This window comes from Mauremys reevesii, linkage group 3 (assembly GCF_016161935.1).
Source record: "Mauremys reevesii isolate NIE-2019 linkage group 3, ASM1616193v1, whole genome shotgun sequence".
In the NCBI taxonomy this organism is placed as follows: Eukaryota; Metazoa; Chordata; order Testudines; family Geoemydidae; genus Mauremys; species Mauremys reevesii.
This window is the reverse complement of record NC_052625.1, coordinates 15078842-15104334: the sequence shown is the minus strand read 5'-3', so window position 1 is coordinate 15104334 and position 25493 is coordinate 15078842. Positions and strand designations below refer to the sequence as shown.

General features: G+C 38.4%; 1 protein-coding gene and 1 long non-coding RNA gene across 11 annotated transcripts in view; one reads left to right on the top strand and one right to left on the bottom strand.

Annotated features, from left to right (window-relative positions):
* EHBP1 (EH domain binding protein 1) overlaps positions 1-25493 on the bottom strand; it is a 330844-nt gene that overhangs the window by 3185 nt on the left and 302166 nt on the right. For all 10 annotated transcript variants that reach the window (XM_039528959.1, XM_039528958.1, XM_039528957.1 and 7 more), the window contains 2 exons: positions 6277-6376; positions 4999-5072 (listed from right to left, as the gene is read on the bottom strand). In XM_039528959.1, the coding sequence (XP_039384893.1) occupies positions 4999-5072; positions 6277-6376 (174 nt within the window). The remainder of the gene's footprint in view (positions 1-4998; positions 5073-6276; positions 6377-25493) is intronic.
* The window catches only part of LOC120400432, a 26980-nt gene continuing 15150 nt past the window's right edge, over positions 13664-25493 (top strand). The window contains exon 1 of the long non-coding RNA XR_005595802.1: positions 13664-13787. This is a non-coding gene — a long non-coding RNA (uncharacterized LOC120400432). The remainder of the gene's footprint in view (positions 13788-25493) is intronic.

Below are 25493 nucleotides of genomic sequence, written 5' to 3'. Positions count from 1 at the left end.
CAATAAAGGTTAGAACAGCAGCAAAAAGCCAGGAATGTGTAACCACTTTTATCATTCTCTGTGGACATGTATCCATAAAACCAACATAGGTGTACGTGCATATACTGACATGCACACACAGAAAATACAAACAGACACGTGTATATATACATTCAACATAAGCAAATGTACACAATAGTGTTTCATAAATGGGCAAGAACTTGATATAGTGACACTATGTCCCCTTCCAACACATTTACATGGCAGGAGGCCTGCAGACAGTTCTCATTGCTTAGTTTTAAATGGGCTGTTTCTTATCATTCATACTTATGGAAGCTAATTTTCCAGGTGGTAACCAAATCAATTTGTCTTGTAATTTATCGTCCTCGCCTTCAGCCCAGCCCAAACATGGTGCCCCAAAATGCTGCCTTTTAGTTGCTAATGTAGAACATGCTCTTTTGATTTCCATTTATATTTGCCCTTTCCTAGTCTGGCATGTTTCAGGACGGGCTGCTTCAGTTCAACTTGTTAAAAAATCCTGCCTTCTACAGCTCGAACTCAGAACAGGCTCTTTGTGAAATCACACGGTATTCCATATCAAAATTAAGTGCCAGCGTAAGTGATTTCAACTCACTGAAACAAACCAGACTCACAAGTATATGTCATACCACGTCAGTAATGCGACTAGAAACTAGGAAAAAAAGACGTTGTTCAGAATTTCCCGCCTGTTCACATGCCCTCCAAACCTTGTTCAACTTCTAGTCTAACTTCTCTGTGCTTCTGACTACAATCTTGCTGATCTCAAGGTTTCTCTAATATTTTGACACCTGAAGATCCAGATAAATTAAGGAAGGATCTGAAAAGCACCAGTTCTACGTGGCTATGAGCTATCTAATATTTTGCGGTTTTGTCTTAGTTGGCAGTTTCAGTTTTTTAAAACATTCTTATTTTTCTGAATGTTAGAAGCAATTTTCTGTAACATCTTACGTGTGCAGACAGAAGCCAAAATATTTTAGAATTACATTAGAACTGGACGTTTGGTATGAACTACTTTTTCCTCTGTAACATTCCTACCTATTGATATTGATATAGTAGACACAGCTCACAGCAGTGTGTGGTAAACAATGTCTTATGGGACACTCATACCTAGAATGACACTGATTTTTGTTGTCGTTACAGTAGATAGCAGTGCTGTTTGTGAAGATGCCATGCAAAGATTCATTAGCACAAGTACACAATTGCTTTGTTGAGTTAGCTTAATTAACTTGTATACATTTCTTAAGAAAGGAGAAAAACTGAATTTCCCTCTTAGAAGTGAAGACAAATAAATAGCAGTTTGTTAGGAAGGGAGGCGTTTTTTGACAGAGTATTTGGTCAATATTTATTTTATATAATATTAAACTAGGAGCTTGTTTTATACAGAAAAATATCTGACCAAACATACCTCCCCCAGCTTTCAGAGAGAACACAGACGTCAATATATTTAAAAAGCAACGGCATGCAAGTTTGGCTTCTACCTGCTGTACATTTTAAGACAGGATTATCTATAACACCTGTTATATATAGTTACCAGCACTGACTACAGCTTTGGGAAACTACAATATAGACTGTGATTAACGTGAAGATTCCAGAATAATACTGTTATAAAAGCTACACTCTGGATAAAAATAGGATTAAGCTCTGATGCTGTATATGAGCTGAAAGTGTTGAAAGCCAAAGACCCCATGCAGTCTCTTGCAATGTGCGGTTTCAAATTACGTAGTTTGTTAAATTCAGAATGAAATCCAAATGTTTTCAATTATTCATCTACATGGACTTTATATTGTCTTCGTTTTAGTTGCTTAAACTGATAATTACTTTGAGAAAACAGGCAGACTATTCCAATAGAAACACAGTAATAGAAATGGTCTAAAGTTCTTCTAGTAAAACCTTCAACCTTGCCACTATAATAAATAAGCCTCGCACTTTGATGAAAATTAACACTAGTTTTGTAAAGAGCACATTGGGGGATTGCAGTCAAGTCTTATCTTTAGTTCCAGTCAACTAGCAATCCTGAAAGAGTTTGCATCATCATCAGAGCAGGCCATTTGATAGGATTCTACTGCTGAACCTAATCAATCTATGGAATACTGTGGCTGTGCTGTGTAACAAAGCTAAAATAGATTTACAAATGGGGTTTTAGGGGATAAGCTCCTCCACAGGATTACATATTGATTTTAAATATAAAAAGCTTATCATATAAACCATAACTACAAAAATAGTGAACCTATGCATAAATCCTTTTAGAAGAGCACCCACTTCAAACTATAAGCCAAGAATAAATCAAGATGTACAAAATCCTAAAGAAGATCCATTTCTTGGGCAGAAAATGAACACACTACCCCAAGGTGTGCAAAAATGAACTTATCTTTTCTAAGGAGGCATTAAATCTGGGGGGGAAAAGGGAAGGTAACTGAAGTGTGTTTAAGTCTAAGGTATCCTGCTACTCAGCTCTGGATGCAGAAATAGCCAAGCTCTGAAATGCGTACCTTGTTTACATGCGACAAACACATGCAGTGTGTTCTCTATTGCCCATGCTAAAACAAACCAAGTAAGGGATATTTCCTTCAGCGTATTATGATCCTTTAGAACTATTTCAGGCCCTTCTTGGGATGAGCATTTTCAGCAGCAAATTCACTTGTAACGATATGAATAGCTTGTTGCTAAAAGCAGCCAGTACTTTTCTTATCTCTGCTGCTAACTGGGGGGAAAAAAGTATTCCTCTTTTTACCACTGTTGGCCATTCATGTGTTCTGTGTGAAGTGCTTTTAACACTCCAAAAGGCTATTCAACTGCATATGCATCCATTTTAACAGTTGGCTAAGAGGACACTGTCTCCACATCACTGAACACTGTAACGGTCAGCACCTCTAAACTACAGTACTGCCCCCACACTGCTCAGACTAGCAGGGCAGGCCGATGGCCAATAAACTGCCTTTATCTACAATCAGCAGGCTGCTACCTTTTGCAAGTCTCTTTTTTCCCTGTCATCAACTAGCTAAGTAAATTGTTTGATAGATTTTTAAACAGCAGAGTCACGGGTGGAAGAGTTAGAGCAATTCACCAAAACAGTAATTATCACCTCTCAAAGACTTGTTTTTTTAAAGTACCAGTATGAATCAGAACATTGCTACTAACAATCACTTTAAATAAACAAACACACAAACAGAAACCACCCTGCTATTTTTTTCATGTCCATATGTTTTGGAGTGGGAATGTCTGTACACATATGTTAGATTTGTCCTTTCACATCTTTTACATGGCACCAACTGTTCATTAGCCTCCCTAATACATACTGCCTTCCACTCCTCATTTAGCCTATTTAACTTTCTAATTTCTTCTACAGTTAACCTTACTACACATATCTGTTTTGTGTTATTTTTAAAATCTCTTAATTAATATTTGAAATCAAGCATAAATTAGACATGAAAAGCTTGAAAGCACTGACAGATACACTCAGAGTCAATTTTTCAAAAATATATTTCAGCATCTTGTAACATACTTCTAGCCTCAATCATCATTTTATCTGGATAGCTCCTTCTTTAAAAAGTCCCTAAGAGAACAATAATCTTATTACAATTCAAAATTTTAAAACATAACAAGGGTAGTGTAAACAAACATATTGTTTTTCTTGGAAAAATCCTGTATATAGTATCATTATTACCGTAACAAGATGATCTGATCTTTCTGATGTCTGGCATCTTTTGCTATTTTTAATTTTATTTTATCAAGCTATATGTGTGATTTGTCATATTTTGTAAGGCATTCAAAGATCTTAGGTTTGAAGTCCCCACAATAAAAATAATTAAGGGACATTACTGTATAAGTTATGCCCAATACTTTTATTTTTTTGTCAAAAAAGGATTTTAATCTGTTTTAAATATTTAATTTCTAATTAATTGTTACCTCAGTGTAAAACTCAGGTTTTATTCAAGAATATGGTGAACTCAATCTTACCCAAGAATATAGTAACAGACCGATAGATATGAAAAAGCTACCTGACAATCCATGTCTTTCTCCTACAAACTTATGCTTCCAGTGAAGTCTCCAAACTAATTAGAATTGATTTATTATGGATCAGGTACCTTATCAGGTGAAGAAAGAAATTACCATGGACAGTCAAAGGGCTAAGAGGTCAATATAGAATAGCAAAATCAATTTGCATTGATTAGACAAAAGGTCCATTTTACAGAGCCCAAAGGATTAACTTTTAAGCAAACATCTTTGAACTACAAGACAGCATTTGTGACTGAGAGGTATAAGTAGAGCAGCATTATAAAACACTTAAGATATTTAAATAACAATATAATGTAAGCAATAGTTTAAGCTATCTGGATATTTATTTTTATTATGAATCCTCTTTAGGATTACTGTACAATTCATTTAAAAGCATTATGGAAAGTATGAAATTGTTTCACTTATCCCCATGTCAATCTTTCCATGAGTTTTCATTCAGCTAAGGGGACTAGACTCTAGAGAGCTACAGAGAATGAAGAAAATATTATGCAATGGATTGCACTAACCCTGACATTGTGTGTGAGGAAATATTTACTTGACACGTGTATAATATGTTACCATGAAGACTGAAGAGATTTTTGTTCTCAGTGGAAATACTGCTATAAAAATATTAAAAATGTAGAAATAAGGAATCTCATGTATGTGAAAAATCCCTTTACGATAAGCAACATCACTGTATCAAAACTAAGATTACTTCGCTGTAAAAAAAACAATAAAATGTAAAAATACATTGTGCTGTTTTCCCCTCTCAATGATTTTTCAAATGTATTTTAGTAAGGCCTGTTTCTGATCTTGCTTTCTGACTCCAATGCTTAAAACAATTTCTTTGCATATCATTTATGGATATGAGTAAAGACCTTTTGTACACTATCATTTTGAATGATGTGCTAGGTGACTCCATTCTCAGGTGGGCCTTCTTATGGGTCTTCCTGTTAAGTAATGTCATGTGTTAATATTGCTTACCTTCGATAGCAAGCATTGCTCTTAACTCTCGGTTCAGCAGTTCGTACCGCCTTTCTAGGTCATGCTCTTTTTCCCTAGGCAAGTTGCAAAAGTTCATCAATATGTTAATTACTAAATCATTAAACACTTAAAAGAACCTTTAACTTACATTGATTTTAGGACTCATAACTGACTTTTCTCTTCAACTTTAAGCTACTCCAAACAAATGATACACAAACTTAAAACCGTCCTCAGGTAGAATATTCAGTAATGCTGCTTTTTTCATTTTCTGTAACGTCTGTTTTTCTGGATTTAGTTTAACTCTCTTGTACTATTGTACATAATTAGTAAATATTCATCCTTGGAGCAGCAGCTGTGGTATGTCCTAAGTATAACGTATTCTCTCCTATCTAAAGAACAAATTCCGGATTCAAACAATTCACCAAGATAGTATGAACACAAAGTATTATCCCGTGTAAATTCTGACCTAACGAATACAGAAAATTAGACACAGGATTAGAGAGCTTAATATTTTGAGGTGGAATCTTCTTTCAAGTTCAGACATGGAAAGAAATTCGTGAACATACAACTCATTTCACTATATTACAAAGGAAAATTGCATATATCTACACTAGGTGGCATACTAAAAGAAAATCATCAGTACACTGAGAAAAACTAAACAAGAAATGATGACCTCAACAGGCCAAATGCCAGTCTAATAATGAATGGTATTTATGCTTTCTCTCATCCTCTATGCTCCTAATAACTGTGCCAGTCCTGCCCATTTCTGAAAAAGGTTTACATGTCTTTATTATGCATTGTCTGTGGTAACATTGCTTCACCTGAGGTTCACTAATATGCTTTTTCCCCACACTTCAACACTGCTAAACTAGTGAATGATCTAATATTTTTGACTAGAGCAAATATCAACTTTCATTTAAAGTTTTCCCTGAAAATAAACTTTGTATGTTATATTTGAAGTACAATTCAAGTATATTTTTGTATTTCCAGAAAGTAATTTTATTCTGTTTTTGCCTTTGAACATATAAATGCACTTGCTATTTCATATTTTTTCACAGCTCTCACTAATCTTGCATCATTGCATGCTTTTCATTTTCGTGACTGAAGTATGAGGAAAAACAAATTACTTGATATGTACACAAATCACACATACTTTGCATCTTTGAGGAAACATTCTGAAGTCTAATGGAAATAAAGCAAAAAAGTTTAGCATCTATATTCTAAGTGAACATACTGATAAACCAAGCTCTTGGAACAAGCTCAGCCATCCATACTTACAGAAGAGAAAGCTGATTCATTCTTCTTATTAAGGCATTTTTCTTATTAACCAACATGAACCATTCCTGCATCATAGCTTCTTCTTCTTCTGTGTTCCTTCCTATAATATAAGCACATTTGTTATTTATGAGACTTTTCACAAGCTGGACAACAAACGTTAGTATCAATTTTTGGAACACGAGATCTCTCATGTTAATGAGCATTAAAACGTAATTTTTCAAATGTTAACAATAACATAGGATTAGACTTTAAGACCAGCAGCCTAATACTGTTGAACTATCACAAGTCAATCTTTTAAAGCTGATATTCTTTAGCATATATATTTTAGTGCCTCTTAACATACTCATAGATCATATTAGCACTAAGTATATTTGGAAGAAAAAGTGTTCTACCGTTAAACTTCCACCGAGACAATACGATCATAAAAGAGGTGGAAAAACAAAACAAAATATTACGATGGGTGAAATTAACCCCATCCACAAAAACCCAGAGTATTCAGGCTCCATGTGGGTGGAATGCACAGAGTACTGGGGAGGTGAAATCCCGTCCATAACCTTTGGCCAATAACCTCCCAACCCTTGTGGCTGCTATTCCAGATAACTCTGACATAGCTTCTCCTCACCAGCGCCCTGATTCAGACCTCACTGAAGTCAAAGGGAATCTCTCCATTGATTTTAACAGGAATTGAATTGGGACTCAGTTGCCTTGGGTACTGGAGTCATGACATCTGCACATATATACATAGCCTCCATTTGTGGCAACTGATCAGCTCCTGTCTTTCTCAAAATTAAGCAGCAGGAGAAACAAGTCTTTATAGACATGTTACCAGCATGTAAATCTAATTAATTTTAACCCTAAAAAATGCATAATTTGGGAAGAAGCTTTGCCCAGTGACTACAGTAAAAGAATAAAGTCAGGAATTTGGGGGTCTTTTCCCCAGCTCTGCCATTGATTCATTCTGTGACCTTGGGCCTGTATCTCACAGTTTCCCATTTCTAATATGAGGATAACACCTAACTCAGATGAGTGTTGAGGATTAATTCATTATGTTTGTAAAGTGCTTTAAAATCTCAGAGGAAAGACGCTATCGATAAGGGGAAGGTATCATTATATTAATGTCCAGTAATGGGGCAATAGTTGTGGAGAAAAAGTTTGCTTACATAAGAAGCCGTTAACGTACCAAACCGCATGGTGAGCTTTTGCTCTAAGAGGAACCCCCCAATTTCTGGATGTTGACATTTGGACCACAGCGGATTCTTCAGCATCACTGCCTGTCTTACCAACATTCCCAAATAATACGCCAATGCATGAAGCCACATCTGTGCAAGGAGCTGCCCTTGTCCCATGGATATTCCCCGGCTGCATCAAAAGGAAGGCCAGCTGCCTCCATGGCACTCTCTGCCTTTTCCCCATGCAGCCCAATGGATCTGGAATCCACACAGGGAGGAGAGTGGACAAATCAGGGACAGAGCTGATGGGGACACACATTGGTGCCCTATGGCTCCATGTTGTTGAGACACCAAAGGTCATACAGACTGGGCTCTATTATCTTTTTCTCTGGGTACCTCCCTGTGACTTAAAGTAGCTCCTTGTCAATGCTGCTCCACTGGAGTCATGCTGATAGGGTCCAGGGTTTGCAGGGGGAGGAAGGGCATGACAGAGCTAGCGCTTCTGCTGGCATATTCCCTACCTCCCACAGATCCCTATGGTGGGATGGCCCAGCCGTTTTTTTCTTAGCAGACAGGGGAAGTGCCCGTCTGTGGGAACAAAAGGGGAGTAACTTTGTCTTGTAGAGATTTCCTCCCTCAAAACCTCCTCTCCTGGGTTTTTTCTGCAGGGTGGCATGAGGCCATGGCTGTACTGCATTTACAATACAGTTTTATGGCTCAGAATTCCCTCCAAAGAGTTTTGAGACAATAAGGATGTTTTTCATAACAAATTAGCAATGAGAGGAATTGTTGCATTGGCCCAGCTAATGGGGGTTCCTGTTGCAAGACTTAGGCCTGGTCTACACTAAGGGGGGGTTTCGAACTAAGGTACGCAAGTTCAGCTACACGAATAGCGCAGCTGAACTCGAACTACCTTAGTTCGAAGTACTCACCCATCCAGACGCCACGGGATCGAAGTCCGCAGCTCCCCCGTCGACTCCGCCACCCCCGTTCGCGGTGGTGGAGTTCCGGAGTCGACGGGAGCACGTTCAGAGTTCGATATATCGCGTCTAGATTAGACGCGATATATCGAACTCCGAGAAGTCAAACGCTACCCGCCGACCCGGGCGGGTAGTATAGACGTACCCTTAGACTGTACTCAGTATTCTAGAAGAAGACAACCTTCCCCTGAACTGTCCCGAGTCAGCTGACTTTCTTTTTATGGGGGGCAGGAGTATGGGAGATTACTTTCTTATCCCTACAAAGGATCAATTTGTGTGCACCAGCATGAGATTTGATTCCCCCTTTATCATGCAGGTAAAAAAATTCTCATAACTAATTACACAGATGACAACATTTAATTGATTAATTAATTCATAGTGTATAAAGGACTCTGGGATCTTTGGATAAAAGATGCTATCACAAATACATTACACCACAATAGCATTCTAATGGATGAGTCTGCAAACCATTTTCAACAAGCAGGAAACGGGGACATAGAAACGTTCACTTCACCAATTTAGACCAGCTGAGGATTGGGGCCTTAGTTTCTATCACGACAAACATTCTAGGGTGAGATCATAATTTAAGATGCTGCTTCTTCGTACTAATGTAGCTTTTCTCCTTCTAAAAGTAAAATGAAGTGAGCTCCAGCATATATTCAAATAAATCTACAGAAAAGCTGTATTTGTCAATTCGGAGCCTAACAAAAAGAGGTTGGACATCTTCAATATTTTTATGCTTACATTTCAGTGTATGAAGTATTCACAGAATAGGGTTTTTTTTTAAGTCTTTACTGTTTTGCAGTATTTTTAATCTGGCTTTTAGGGCAGCTGTTTTTGTATTCATTTTGGACCATGTGATGCCCTGACACTGGTCATGTGATATCGGCTGCGATAGGCACAAATCCCAGGGCAGCAACAAAAGAAGAAAGAGTAAAAAGAAAAAGCTGAGAAAAAGCTTGCAATTTGGAAAAAGGCCAATTGTACCCCAGTGAAGGCCTTTTTGATCAGTGAAATGACACATGTGTGCAATATTAATAGCAGTAGATTGTGGCCTCTTATTTTTTTTGACCAACGGCTTTTAAATACTTGCACATACAACTTAAATAGATACTTCATATATGAGCAAGGTAAGATACATGACAACATAAATAATTTTAAAATTGCTACTCTCAAGCAACATAGTACTATTAGCTAGTTTACTCAATTTAGCACTATTTTCTTCAACAGAGAGTGCAAATAGAACACTTTCAATGAAGAAGATTTAATGCTGATACAGCAGTGATATTTGAAAGTTAAATTTATACTTATTCTTTCTAAATAAAAACAAAACCAGGGATTTTCCTCATCCACAACTAATTTCACACTTCCACTTAGTAAAACTATTCAACTGCTATGTGTTTATTTTCCAAGTTTAAATGATTATTGAAATCATTCAAGTACAAATGTTTAAAAATTCAAAATGTGAAAATATCCGCTTTGCTCTCTGGAGAAACAATACAACACAGATTATTTAAATGAAGTGAAAAACATGTTCGAGAACAAATCGATACTGTGTGTGCAAACCCCTTATCTGAGCCAGTACAAGATGATGGAAATCTATAAATAGCACACAGATCTTCAACTTAAAATTGTTTTTTTCTATAATACATGCATTACACCATTGTTTTAATTTTTTTTTAAGAAAAAAAATCCAAACCCTTTTAATGCTAGTAAGTTGGACCATTACAAATTAATCCTGACTTTAATAACTGGTTAAAGACCCCTTCAGCTTTATAAGTAACAAAAAATATTAAAGCCTGTGATCACAGCGAGCTTTTCTCATTTCTCCTCTAACCATTTGTTATTTAATCCAATACTAGTAATCCAATTTGTCCATCAGACTTTTAAAGGGCAGAATGCAACTTCCCCAGCTTAGACACTTTTCAAAGTACAATATATTTTTCAAATGAATGCTGGATGTTTCATTTTTTCCCCCAACTGTTCCTAGCTCTAATGTATGAGGAAAAAAAGAACAAGATGAACATTGTTCATACTGATTAAGTAAGAGCTCATTAAAGAGCTGTCAGTGCCGTACTTTGAATATGCATGAAGCATATAATCAGATCTAGTACCGTCACTAGAGGAGAATACGGTAAGTACAAAGGATTGATTTAATTACTTAGAGTGGGCTGTGGTGGTAAAGCAGTCTTGTTAGCGCAAAAAGAAAAGGAGGTTGTATTCTGGCACAGTTAAGAGAAAAAGGCAGTTTTAGCTTCTGCCACAATACCTAATCTCAGGATAAAGCACTTTACGTTGTAGCTTAAAATGAAGACTGTCAGTATTCTAAAAAGCCCAGAATTCATCTTATTGTGTTTAACTTCACCTGGTTAACTATCTAGCAGAATGTATTATTTGTAACACATAATTGTGGCTATACCTTTTTATCCTACAGACACAATAATGACTCCTGGAAAAAAGTCTTATTTTAAGACTCTTTAGTGCTGCATTCAAAATGCAGAGTAAGTGATGGAAAAATGCAACAAGAAAAGCTAACCTAACAGCTTTGTAATGGCGTATTTTATTAGTGGACAATCTGTGATGAGAATTATTGATAATGTTTTTCTAGTTTCTTTATTTTTTAAATCAAATTCCTGTTTTATTTCCCCCTAGGAATCAAGGAGAATTCTCACACATCACCATATTCTTCTTTCATTGTCTGGCTTGAGTGGTGAAGGATGCATGTTCTATTTTTCTCTTCACTTGACATCTACCAGATCCCTCCTCAGTGATTAGAAATGATCACGATACCAAGATTGGAACAGTTAAGGCTCGAATTCTACCCTCAGAAACCTACAGGCAATTCCCATTGACTTAAGTTTTGGTTCTGCAGTGCACTGTAATATCTCCTGAATGAGACTGAATAAAGGCTGTAGCAAAAAGTTCAATGATTTTGTCCAATAAGTCAGGATTTTGATGATCCTGTCTTCCCTGCTCCCGCTCCCCCAACCTCCCCCCCAAAATGGCTCACATCTTTTGATTAATCTCATGCACCAAATTATTATTTGAATTGCTGCTATTTAATAATGATTGAGGCCTTTTTCTTCTTTCATCCATACCATTTCTGAACTACAAATACATTACCATTTTTGGAGGACAGTGCAAATGAGTAAGGGGTATACTTTTATGTTGTAGAACTCGAACATGGATTTATAAAATATAATTTCCATTAAATACTACAGGGGTTACTAATGGGTAACTCATATGCTGATTACTTGTTAAACAGTTTAATAAATAGTAGTCTGATAAATGGTTAAACTGAATCAATTTGAAAGCACCATTTTTTCCCCGGCTAAACAAACAAACAAAAAAACCTCCAAACCAAACACTTTAAGATCAACCAGTGAATAGCACAGGTATGTACCATGTAGCTTATAACCATTTAAACCTTTTGGGCAGTGAGACATTTAGCTAAACCAAACATGGATTAACGTCGTATGACTGCACATTGCTAAGAAAACAGAGACGAAAGTGCTACAGAACATTATGAGCACTACTTAAATGGGAGAAAAAGTAGCAACATGTAGGGACAAGACTAGTTTACTGTGTAAATGGATGGACACATTACATCCTTTACACATTAAGCCATCGGAAATTCATCAAGACAAGCCACAAGCCTAAAATAAAATATATTTAGAAATCCTCAAATTTAAATATATTTAACTGCTTTGCAAAAATGAATTATAACTCACAGAGGATAACTAATGAAAGGGTTCTATCATCATCCAAAACCAGCACATTCAGTCTGGCAAGAAATAGCAGGTTTATGGAAATTATTAGGTATCCTGCCTTAAGCGCAATTGTTTTTACATTTTATTTGTACTGCGTATTCTCTGTGTTACGTTGTAATGGTTAAACATAGAAAACACCACGTCTACCCATTTACTTCAACAGAACACCATGAAAAAGAACTACTTAAGACACAGCCCATTCTTCAGCCATTTGCTGATGTTTACACACAGTTTTAAAATAGAATAGAAGAAGCTTTCTTCACTCAACACACTTGGGTGAAGAGGCCAGCAGGAGAATGCCAGTGTATGTGAACGAGAGCAAGTCCAGTAATGAAAAAACTGGCCAACTTCCCTCCACTGCTATTTATGGGGACACACTAGTTGTTATCTGAGACTGTTTTGATGACCACCAGATAGTCCTACAAAGGTTAGTTAATGCCTAAAGTTTCACATACTTTACCCTGAAATTAATTTGAAAATATGTCTTATTTGCCTGCTTAAACAGTTTCATTTATCCTATATATATAAAACTCTCATATGAAGAGAGATTGGAAAGTTTGGGATTGTTTACCTCACAGGGGAGATGAATAAAAGGAAACGTGATAAAAGTATACAAAATAATGAAAGGTATAGAGAAGGTAGCAGAAAGGGCTAAATTAACAAATATTATTTGCAAGGAATAATTAGACCAGCTCTAACAGGAATCTGTTTTGTCTGTCCAAACAGACCGAGAAGTGCAGTCAAAATTTTGAAAAGTGACTAGTGATTCTGGGTGCTAAACTTGAGACACCTTAAAAGAGCTCAATTTTCAGAGATCTGGTGCTCAGCACTTTCTGAAAACCAGGCTCCTTTATGAGGTCTCAATTTGGGTTATCAAAATCTGAGGCCCCCTTCCCCCCAACTACTAGTTACTTTTGAAAATTTTGGCCAAACATGGCTTATTTACTAGGAAATCTCTTTCTCATTATGATAAATATTTTACTAGAAAAGAAAAGAAATGTCAAGGAAACCTGAGAAACTAACTAATACAACAGTATTGCTGGACATGGCTAGGCGATAGGTAAAGGCATAGGTCGGTCTGTTAAATATCTACTGCTAGTGGATGCTCTGAGCACAGGAAAAAGGTAGAGCTTTTCTGATGCCTTAATAAAACAGGGTTTTTATTTCATTCAGGCAAGCAGACTAAGAGATTATGCATATGACTCAACTGGAAACTAGACATGAAAGACAAAATTGTCAGCTACCACTGGAGGACAACTGAGGGCGTCAGCTGGAAACACTACTTCATGATTTTGATTAAAAAATTTTATTTAACATTTTGAGTTTCAAAATGGAAAAAATATTGTGTTTTTTCCATAAAACTTAATTATTGCAAAAAGCTCCAAGTCTGGAGTTAATGAGCTGGTCCACCATGGATTCCACAACCAGCAGCTTAGAATCAGAATGCTCAGCTCTCTCCATAGAAACCCCTGTCTCCTTTCCACAGATGAGAACTAACTGAATTCACTCAGAAATGTTCAAAAATAGCCATCAACAGATAAACAGGATGGGGTTACAGTTTGGGGTTAAACCTTTTGAAGAGCAGTTTGCAAGTAAGGAAACAAAGTTCTCTTGCTTTTCATGGATTTCCTAGTTTGATCTACGTGGGAAAGCACTGAAGGCAAGTTAGGCCAGGGGTGCTGGAACAATCTGTATAGTGAGGGTGCTGAGACCCATTGAACCAAACTATAATCCCTGTATATAATGGAAACCACTTCAAGCCAGGAGGTACTGCAGCACCCCCCGGACCCATAGTACCAGCATCTATGAGTTAGGCAGAAGCATTCTCCGACAACTGCACTCTGGACACACTGTTTGAATGCAGCTTCCAAAGAGACACTGAGGGTATGTCTACACTACCCGCCGGATCGGCGGGTAGTGATCGGTTTATCAGGGATCGATATATCGCGTCTCATCTAGACGCGATATACTGATCCCCGAACCTGCTCCTGTCGACTCCGGAACTCCACCAGGGTGAGTGGCGGTAGCGGAGTCGACAGGGGGAGCCTCAGCCGTCGATCCCGCGCCGTGAGGATGGGAGGTAAGTCGAAATAAGATACTTTGACTTCAGTTACGCTATTCCCGTAGCTGAAGTTGCGTATCTTACATCGACCCTGCCCCCTAGTGTAGACCAGGCCTGACACACACACAATAATATCTAGTAAAGGTAGCCAAGGATCTCCAGAGAGAGTTATTTTACTGTGTTCTGTTTGACTTTATTTCAGCCCAGGAAAGCACAATGATGTTAGTGAAATGGGCCTTGACCCTCAGAGGACCAGCAATGTATATTTCTTTATGGCAGGAACATATCTAACTAGTTTAATTTCTTAGTAGGCGAAAACAAAACATACGAAGAGTCTTATTGAAACTTTTGAGAACTGTGTTAATATGACTGCAAGGCTCTGACCACAAGAAATGCCAGGCCTTCTCCTTAGAGAGACAAAGTGGCTGAGGTAATATTTTTATTGGACCAACTTCTATTGGTGAGAGAGACATGATTTTGAGCTCATACAGAGCTCTGCTTCAACACTAAATCCAGGCCTTCTCCTTGTCTGGTACAGAAGGACAAAAGGTTAGTGGCCTGTTATCTCTGCAACCTAGTTATTTTGGGTCTGAAACTGGGAACCATCCAGAGCGTAGCTATCATTATGAAAGAGAATAAAAGCGAAATTGCATGAACGGGCATTGATTTTCTCCACTCTACATGCTGATGTAATGACCACCAGAACATTACCTTAATAGAAAGCCAGTAGAAACAGAATGCATGGGCTTGAACAAGAGGCTACACATTTTATGAAGGATCATATTGAAGATTCAAGCGGCAATTACTGACCAGGAGGACAGATTGTTTATGATTCCTGAATGAAGATGGCAAGAGGTGAGATTCAGTTGAAGGCAGTTGGACAGAATCCTGTAGGGGGTGACACTTTTTAACTTTAGAATACAAAATAAAATATACTCCTGCAGGAATTCTGTCAGTCAGTAGGTCTGGCATTGCTTGAAATAACGGACTCAAGAATTCACAGTACCTTGACCAAGGTTCAAAATCCAGAAGGATCATGATTAGATATGCTCTGGCCATTTTCAGATTCTGCAATCTCTTGGTATTTAAGAAGAAATGAGGACTGGTGGATAAAGTATGTCAGATCGCTGTCCACATTGCAAGAAAAATTAATCCATAGTCCATCCCCTGAGATCGCTGAACCTGCTGCAAATACATGGGAAGTTTCATATTTGTTGCTGTTCCCTAGTAATAGCAGATTGTTTGGTGAATTTGGAACTGCAGGGACCACTCACTTGGAAGAAAATGCTGGCAGTTGAACTACTTTGCTTGCAGATTGAGAAGTCACATTCTTGCTCTGAGTGACAGTAAGTTCTGTTTTGCCTACTGCTGATTCTCAGACCAGAGTTCGTCTCCCTGGCCTACTTGGTTGTTTATACATTAAATGAAGGCTAAATGTGGTCTTGAAGTGATAGGATGGCTAGTCTTACAGCCCTCATAACAACATCTATTGCTCTAGTATGAAGCACACTACCCTGATGTTTACCAGTGGTTGCTTTATTTCCCTCATGACAACTTTTTCCGAGGCTCAGAAGGAATAGCGGATGGTACAAACTCTGATGTTTTAGGTAGAGAAGATAGTCCAATACAAGGTTCAAGAGTGCATGCTCTGAGGATATGCCTTTCCGAGAGGACCAAAACAGAGAAGTGCTTCCATTTAGCCAGGTAAGGGCCCCCAGCTCAGGGTTTTCTACTATTGAGAATCACTTTCTGAACATCTTCAAACAGGATGTCTCCAAAGGCATTAACCATGGAAGCATCCTCACTGTCAGGTGGAGGCCTTGCTGGTTGGGATGGAGAGGTGGCCACGGTCCTGAGAAATCACATCTGGATCCAGCGGGAGAGACAGCAAAGGTTTGACTGACAAGGTCAGTAAGGTCGAGAACTAGTGTTGTCAGGGCCACACTAGTGCTATAAGGATGAGATGAGCATTGTCTTTTTTGACTTTGAACAAGACTCTGGGCAGCAAGGGAACTGGAGGGAAGGCATACAGGAGGGGGTTCTTTCAAGGTAGCAAAAAGCATCTGTCAATGAGCCTGGGCAGAGACCTCCCTGGGAACAGAACTGGTGGCATTTTCTGTTGGACTTTGTTGCAAACAGGTGCACCTGGGAGAGAGTCCCCAGGAGCTGGAAGATAGATCTGGCAATGTCCAGGCATAAAGACTACTTATGGTGATTGGAGAAGGTCTAGCTCAATCGATCCGCCAACATGTTCAGCTTCTCTGGAATGTAAGCAGCACTGAGATGAACTGAACTAGGTCAACCGGGCTCCTCTCTTTCTGTGTATGTAAAACATAGTAGCAGAGTTATCTGTTCAAATTAACAAGTTCTTTCCTACTAAAGCTGAACAGGCTAGTTGTACAGCTCTCAACTCCCTGACATTTATATGAGCCATTAGATCCTAAGACAACCAAAGAACTTGAGTGTGCAGGGACCTCATATGACTCACTCCCCCAATCCCTCCCCAACCCAGAGCTGATATGTCTGTGAACAGAGTGAGGATTGATAGTGGTGGAGATGAAGGAGACCCATACACAGATTTTCAGAGGGTCCATCCATTAATTCAGAGATGACAAAACTGGCACTGGCACTTGAACAACCTTGTGCAAATGACAACAACGTGGGGCATATACCGATGCTAGCCATCCTTGCAGCTTTCTGAGATGCAGCCTGTAATGTTGAACCACATAGGTACATGCTGCCATGTGACCCAGGAGGCTGAGATAGCAGTGCACCATGGGGAGAAGATATGCTTTCTGTCACACCACTAAGCCCCGCAGTGTTTTGAACCTGGATTGTGATAGCAAGGCCTTGGCTTTTGTGGTGTCTAAAACTGCTCCAATAAACTATCCTCAGTACCAGTTTTACAATTTATTTGTCCCAATTTACTAGGAGCTCAGCTGACAGTGGATGCACTGGCTAGCACCTGAGCGTTGAACCGACCTTTGACCAACCAGTTATCCAGGTACAGGAACACGTGGACTACTGATTTTCGTAGATGTGCTGCAATCACCACCATGTACTTCATGAACCTGATGAGTCATTGAGAGACCAAACGGGAGCTGATAATGGGACCTGTTTGTCACAAATCTGAGAAACTTCCGATGGTTGTGTCGTATTGCAACATGGATGTAAGCACCCTTTAAGTCAAGGGAAGCATACCAGTCTTCTTGTTCCAGGAAGGGAATAATCGAGGCTAGGGTAACCACGTGGAATATTATTTTCTTCAGGAATCTGTACAACTTTCTAAGATCTAAAATAGGCCTGAGACCTCCTTTTGCTTTGGGGATAAGAAAGTAGTGGAAATAGAAACCTTCCCCCTTGAGGCCCAATGGGACTTCCTCTGTGGCCCCTGCTTGAAGGAATGACTGGACCTCCTGTTGAAGGATGATCTCATGGGAATGGTCCCTGAAGAGAGTTGGGAAGGGCGGAAATGAACTGGAGGGCATATTCCAGTTCCATTGTGCTTAAGACCCACTGATCCAATGTTACGTGGGCCCAAGCACTTAGGAAGCAGGCTAAGTGATTCGTAAACAAAAGATGGGAAATAGCTAGAACTACAGTCACTGGTACACTGCCCTGCACCAATGCATCAAAACACCTGTTTGGATGAGGTGGCTAGATGGGCAAAGCCCACTGATGCTGAAGAGGAGGGCGGTGGATGTCGTCTCCTATAACCCCTGCCCTTTCTCCTCAGCGAATCTTGAGACTGGGGAGTATAACCCTGGTGTCTGAATGGTAGCTGAGGAAGAATTGTTTCCTTTTTGTTGTTGGAGTACAGATACCAAGAGATTTTAACATCACAGTGGAATCTTATACGATTACGGAGTACTATCGTCTGTCTTAGCCGAAAACAAAGAGGGACCTTCAAAAGGGAGGTCCTGGATTGGTTTGCTAGACTTCTGAGGAGAGAACAGATGACTGTAACCACAAACATTTTCTCATAGAAATGGCAGATGCCATGGTTTGAGCTGCTGCATTTACGCCATCTAAACTGTCCTGGAGATCAGTTCAAGGCAACTAGCTTCCCCTCATCCATCATTACTGCAAATTCCTGCCTACAGTCTTCTGGTAACTCATCTTGAAATTTTATAATATTCTCCCAGAGGGTGAAATCATAGTGGCTCAGGAGTGCTGTTGGTTTATAATCCTGAGTTACAGATGCTCTGTGGAATAAAGTTTGCATCCAAACACATCCAGCCTCTTCGAATCTTTGCCTTTCGGCATGGATGCTTGGTGTCCTTGTCTCTTCCATTCATTAACAGCTGCCACCACCAAGGAAGAACCAGTTGGGGCTGGTAGCCTGAGCCCAGGGAAGACAGTACTGGGGACATCATTGGAGGATTCCCTTTAGACTGCATCAGCCTTTGCAGAAGCTTGGGAGTTAATGGTACTGTGAGTTCCTGACAGTGTGAGGTAGGTGCCACAAGCATCAGTACAGTCTGTGAACCTTCTTGCACACCAGGAATACTGGTACTGAGAGGTTAAGCAGGCCCCCTGTCTCCAGGATGGCTAGGAATAGCAATGACTGATGGCCCTGGTACAGCGCTCTTTCAGTGATTGCCCTTGACGGACCTGGCATGGGCCCCCGAGGCAGCGATCCCTTCTTCTTAGCTGAAGAGTGTTCCAGAGAGAGACTTTCCCCCAAATGTATCATAAAGGCTTGGCCTCTCCTTGGCTACAGCACTGACAAACCCGAGTGAGGGACTGAGCATTTTCTTCATTGCTGGTGAAGGGGACCGAGGAGCTGCAGACATCTCTGGTACAGTCTGTACCGAAGCCAATGAACTTGGGGTGCTCTCCATGTGAGACGAGTCTGATGGGGAGTAAAGTGCTGCCTCCATGAGCAAACATTTGAGCCTCCTTGCTCTATCCTTCTTTGAGTTAATCCCTTACATATTTGTGACTGATGTGGGATTCTCCCAAAGATTTCAAGCAGCCCAGATATGGGTCACCGACTGGCATGACTTAGTGCAAGTCTGGCAGGACTTAAAACCTGTTCCAGTACAGCTCCCCGTAACGAAAGATGAAAAACTGGTGCAGAAAAACCTAAGACATTTAATATGTATTGCTAAAACTAACAAATTTAACTCACTAACTAATTCCTAACAATAACAGGATATATATACACAGGAGTGACAGAATCACTTACGACAAGTCTGAGATTGCGTCAACAACCATTGGTGGCGGTAAGAAGGAACTGAGGGAGGTTGGGGGCAGCCCCACCCTCTTATACCAGCACGCAGTGGCATGTGATAAAAGAGGGCGCTACAGCTGCCCGGACTGGTACCACTGAGGTAAAAAGTTCTCTGACAACTGTGCACGAGGCACGCCCACACCTACAGTGGAATGGACACGTGCAAACGCTTGCAGAAGAACTAATTTTTACCAAAGGGTTTTGTGCCTCTATACTTGCACTGAGTCCTGCTGATTTCAATGTGACTCAGTTACGTTATCCAAGTTACACTTATATGCACTATTAGACACTGCCAGCTGGTGTAAAGCAGCTTTCATGTAAATGAGAATCAGACACGAAAGTCTTCATGTGTACGTTACCCAGATTAAGGTTTGGTACCTGTCGAAATTTCACTCTTATATTTAGTATGCTATGGGTTAAAAAAGCAGCCATTCATCCATATGAGTGAGTTATGAACTATAATGCACTTTGAGGACATGCATCTCCTGAAATGCTTCATAAAATTACTGGTTTTAAAATAGCAGAAATTTACAGATGCCACTTTTTTGTGGACTGTTATACATTTACAACAAAATACCCAACACATTAATTGTTTTTCAGTTTCAAGGCCCTTCCTCCTCTGCCCTACACTATTTGCAACTAGGTGGAATTCTTAGAGACCAGTTCTCATCCACAGAGTAATTTTGTATGGTTAAGTAAGAAAACAGAGAAGTTTATAAAAGAAATGCTAACAAACCCTTACCCATGGCAACCTAGCACCAGATCTACATCATTCATGTATTCCAAATGTTTGGGAAGATTTTTTCCCCTCCCCTGTTTTATGATTAAAGTTAAAAAGATGACATCATATTTGAGGAATATATTTCTATTCTTCCTTTTTTGTAGCAACTATCGTGGCCATGCTGTTTTTGTTGTTGCTATGGTTTTATGTGTGCATTCAAATCTCCCACAATATGATTGGATACGTCCTTACAATCTCATTATTTGGCCAGGTTTCAATGCACCTAGAGTTAATTATGCTGAGGTAAGTAAAAATAATCCTGTATACTGAATGCAAATCTGGCAAACTGATGTAGTAACTGCAGTGTTATTTATTTTTGCTGATTTAAGCAAGATATTAAAATATCAAAAGTTCATAATGTGTCTATCACTTAAGTAAACTACAGGTATATGCATGAATATTTGAAATTATTTGAATTATACTTCTATTGACCTTTTCTGCTGCTTAGTTTCTATAAAAGGGCCTTATTTTTGTTGTCATTCGTCATGCTGAGTAATATCTTACTCCATGATTAGAAACCAATGGGACTAATCATGTGAGAAAGGGTGGTAGAGTTAGATCTTAAATCTTTCTATGTGTTTTAAGCAGATTAATACTAAATAAGCCCAAATAAGTATAATTTTGAAAACACGAATATGCAAATATAAAAAAGGGATACACCCTGTCTCACACTCAAAGACTGCATCCCTAGATTTGAACTTGCACAGATATGCAAATACATCCTACCCTAATGATCCATAAGGCAGCAGTGGAAGTGATTTTGGATGGAGTTGGGGTCTCTATCTCCCAAGTGAACTTGAATACTCATGATTATTTTCTTACCACTAACACTGGTGGCTACAGAAGTGTCATTACTTTTTGAGATTTTAATTATATTTAAAAGACAAAGCTTGTTTTAGGCAGTATGCTTTAAAAAAAAACAATTACAAATTTGAATTATATAGACTGACAGACTAAGCATTCAGCAGTCGACAATACAAACTGGTAAATACAGCTTTGTGAAGATATAGGACATTATTTTGGGGGATTTATTTTCGATAATGAATCTATACACACATACATCATCAAGGGCCCATTGAAAAGCAGAACACTTCAAATGATTAATACAGCTAAAGGGGGCAGATAAGAGATCAATGACAAAATCACCTGGTAAAAAAAGTAAAAGGTGTTGCATTAAAAGCCTTTTACTTTACATGTGAAACAATACTGAGAAACCTGTATTTTAGTACTTGTACTCAACAAGCACTCCAAACTATGCCACGATGAGAACAGAAACCTCCTTTCTAATAATCTTGTGACAAAAGCTAAAAGACATCATCCTATTAACTAGTGATCTCAACTGCTAATGCAGAGTACTTCCTGGTGCCTTTTATGTAGAATGCTGCTATTAAAAAACCACTAAACATTCACTGTGAACAACACAGAATCATTCATCTTTTATCAGCATCTCTTGTTAGAAGAGTACGAGTGGGGCTGAAGGTGTCATTGATATTATAGAGTGGAAATTAATCAGAAATTTTTCTCATATTTTCCTCATCGCACTAATTTACTTTTGTACAAATTTCCCCCTGTTAAAAAGTTCATACCCAGCCCCCTGTTGTACTCTTTTAAGTTGAGAATATTCAACGAGTGCGTCAACTGAAAGGCACCAGGTCCCAACACAAAAAGCATTCGAAATTCTCATTTAGTTGTCTTTATTTTGCTAGCGCCATGTGGTCCTTGAAGATGTAGAAAACACGGGAAGCCGAGTAAAGATCAGAGCAAGCTCATTAGCATTCTGACAAAATTGGAGTGGTGGAGATGTATAGTTTGCCTAGTTTGTCATTTTGAAAGCTACCGGTGGTAAGCTTTCTATTTCATTGTGCTTTTGTCTTTTTTGGGGGTTTTCAACGCAGCAGGGTGTTTGTTAGCCTAGGTTTTCATAGTGCATTGTGGGAACCTTTCCTGCACATTCAGCCTATATAGTATCATTTTAGTTCGAGTCAATAAGTTTTTTTTTCTATTTATATTATAATAACCTATACTAATGTATAACCCTTGCCATGCTGTCAGCACCCACCCAGCCAAACACCTACATTGCAAAGTCAACCCCCTAACCCAAAACAAAATGTGAAAACAGGTTACTATTGCTCTTCAAAAGACCAGATAAAAAGAAATTAATTTAAATTCTAATGTTTACAATAAACAAGAAATGAATTTGAGACAGATTCGGTTGATTAGAATTCAAAAGCATCTTTTTCACTGTATAAGTTCCCAATTCTATTTCAGAGACTCCTAAAAAAAAGATTGGTTTATGCTCCAGAATTAAGTAAATAATGAATTACCTCTTAGAAGACCTAAAGAAGTTATTACTGTGGTCATTTGATTTTTTTTAAATATAAGACTCACTTTGAAGGGCTAAAAGGGCTACATTAATGCTGCTATTCGACATGAACGTTTCCAAGTTGGAGTGAAATGGATAAAGGTCTTTTTGGATGCATTTATCTGCTAAATCCTTGTGGTTGCCCTCCTATCTTGGATGATGACCCAAAAGAATGTCAACAGCTCATTTCCCAGAAAGCTGGGAAGAGTCACTATGCAAGCCATAATCTGCACATTCTCAAAGAACCATTTCAAACATTACATTTCACAAGCTGTTTAAAGTGATTTTTCTCTCATCTCTACTATCCTAACAGTACTTTTGACATCAGTACTTCTGAAATGATGGGTTAAACAAAGTTTAAACGTGACTTCAGTATATGGCATCTACATTCTTATTTTCTCTCTCTTTTTCTCTCTCACACACACTTTCTCTCTCCCTCTCATGTATATGTACACACATATGACAAAAATTTGGTCACATTACAAAAGGAACAAGTAAACAAGACAGATCCAAATACACTGAGCAACACTTAATATGTTGTTGTTTTTAAAAAACGTAATCCATGAAAAATGAGGGGACATAATTTTCACTATTGTATATATTCTCCTAGTTTGTTAGAACAAAACTTGCCTTGAGAGGAGTTACTGATCCTGGAAAATTTGCAATGGATTAAAGATGTGTGCTAATATTAATCGAAAGGATCCAATTTATATAAAGTCTTAAAAAATTGCTTTGCCTTGTTATATGTTCGGATAGCATCACTGTGTTTGTCAAAATAGCATCATAGCTGCATCAAACTCTTCTTATCAGGAAAACAAATGGCCTGACTATAGAGAGGATGTTATCTTAAAAAAAAAATTAAAAAAATCCATCCATGCAGGTAAATTTATTGAGACTATGAAGGCTCTGAAATACCCAAATTACATTTTGGGTGTGTACTGGCACAGCTATTTTTTGGCCGTCAGATTTGAATTCTAGTTTCCCTCCCAGCACACATGCAATACCGTGGCTTCATCAAAGACATTTTGTAATGTTAAAGTTAGATATGATAAAACATATCACAAAAATACCTCTTAGAAGTCAGTCGTAGTGCATTGTCTTTCATTCTTTTAAGATCAGTCAAACACAGGATTCTGCCAACTTCAGGATTTCACCAAATCTATTTCAAAACACTTTGCTACTTTCCAACCGGGTTCAAACCCATAACGAATTTAAATGAACTGGAGACTGTTCTACTCACTACTGTATAAACGACTGATTTATTCTCTATACTTTGCAATGTGCTTATGGCTGCAAAATTATTTATCTCCTTCACTGCATTCTCCTACCAAAGTTTCTTGAATAAGAATCGTCTGGGCCAGCCATATCAAATTAGAGGGCAGTCAGGAGTGTCTAAGTCCAGCTTTAAAACAAATATCATAACAATTAGTTAGCCATATGGAAAATAGGGTATGTTTTTCCTGAAAGCTTTTATACATTTTCTATCTTGAATTTCAACTTCATTAGAAACTATTTCTGACTTGTAAGCTGCAAGATTGCTAAACTATCTACCGACTAACCCACCATGAAAAAAAAGAGACTCTTTCTAATGGCAGAACTTTTCTAAGATGCAAATGAACAATAATCTAATTTCTAAAGTAAATTAAATGAAGGATTCATTCTAACATGTTCTCAAAGTCTCAGAAATGAAGTACCAGTTGAAACATATGTAACATATACACATACATGCACACACATATACATACACACACGTTAACACAGCATCCCCCATTATACCAAACTTACATCTTGAGAAGTGCTCACATTGTACTTATGTTTAGGTTCCTATGACTTAAAGGCCAGATGTTTCACAAATGACCAACAATTGGAGGTTAGAATAAATTAATGACTGATTTCTGAGCTTTGATGGAATTAAGCATACTTCTTTTCTCAATGTGCCATGTGAATGTTCTCCCGTTCAACTTTTTTCTTTTTTTTTTTGACAAGTGAGGCCACCCGGCAGAAAACAACTGATGCAAAACCCAGGAGTAATCCCTCTGTTTAGTTCAACACTGTGGTTAGCCTTAACACTGCCTCTATTATCCAATGGATTTAGAGAAACTTTCATTTATTTGTTGGTCTCAGTTTTCAACTTTGTTGCCTTCTTTAAAGAACCCAAGACCTATTCCTATGTAAATACATTTGCATACAGTCACAATGACACATTCTGGGATTCTGATTAAACTTGCACAGTTAGATAGCTGCTGTGTGCATATTTGTGATCTCTACATAAGTACTTTCACAAACACATACAAGAAAATGAAGCTGGATGTCAATTCTCTCTACAAGAGCCTCTGAAGTTTAAAAGAAACACCTCATTGCAAACTATGTTAAAATGCAAAGAGCAGTCAGTATGAAAGAATATCAAATGCTGCCCATGGGACAGTAATACAAGGGGCATAAAGCCTTTTTCATTTAGGAGGTGTGAAGATCTGACTTTCTCTTGACACACAGTATAATTTCTTTCCTTCTTTATTTCTGTTGTTGTAGATCAACAGAACCACAGTTGTAAAATTACTATTTACAACAATTTATTCTTTGCCTTTTTTTTATCTTATCACTTGCTTTCATAAATAACACCCTACAGTATAATGTGCCATCTTGTTTTACCATTGCACATAATGCAACCTTCTTAGAGCCAATTCAAGTACACAGCGTTGGATCCAGTCATTCTTCTGAAACAGGGTAAGGATTCAGATCTCTAAAATTCAGGTTTATAATCAATGCATTTTTTTCATTTCTCGCCAAAAAAACCCCAACAACAATATTCTAAAGTTTTCTTTTCGTGGGAGAAGCATTATACACTTCCTCTGCACAA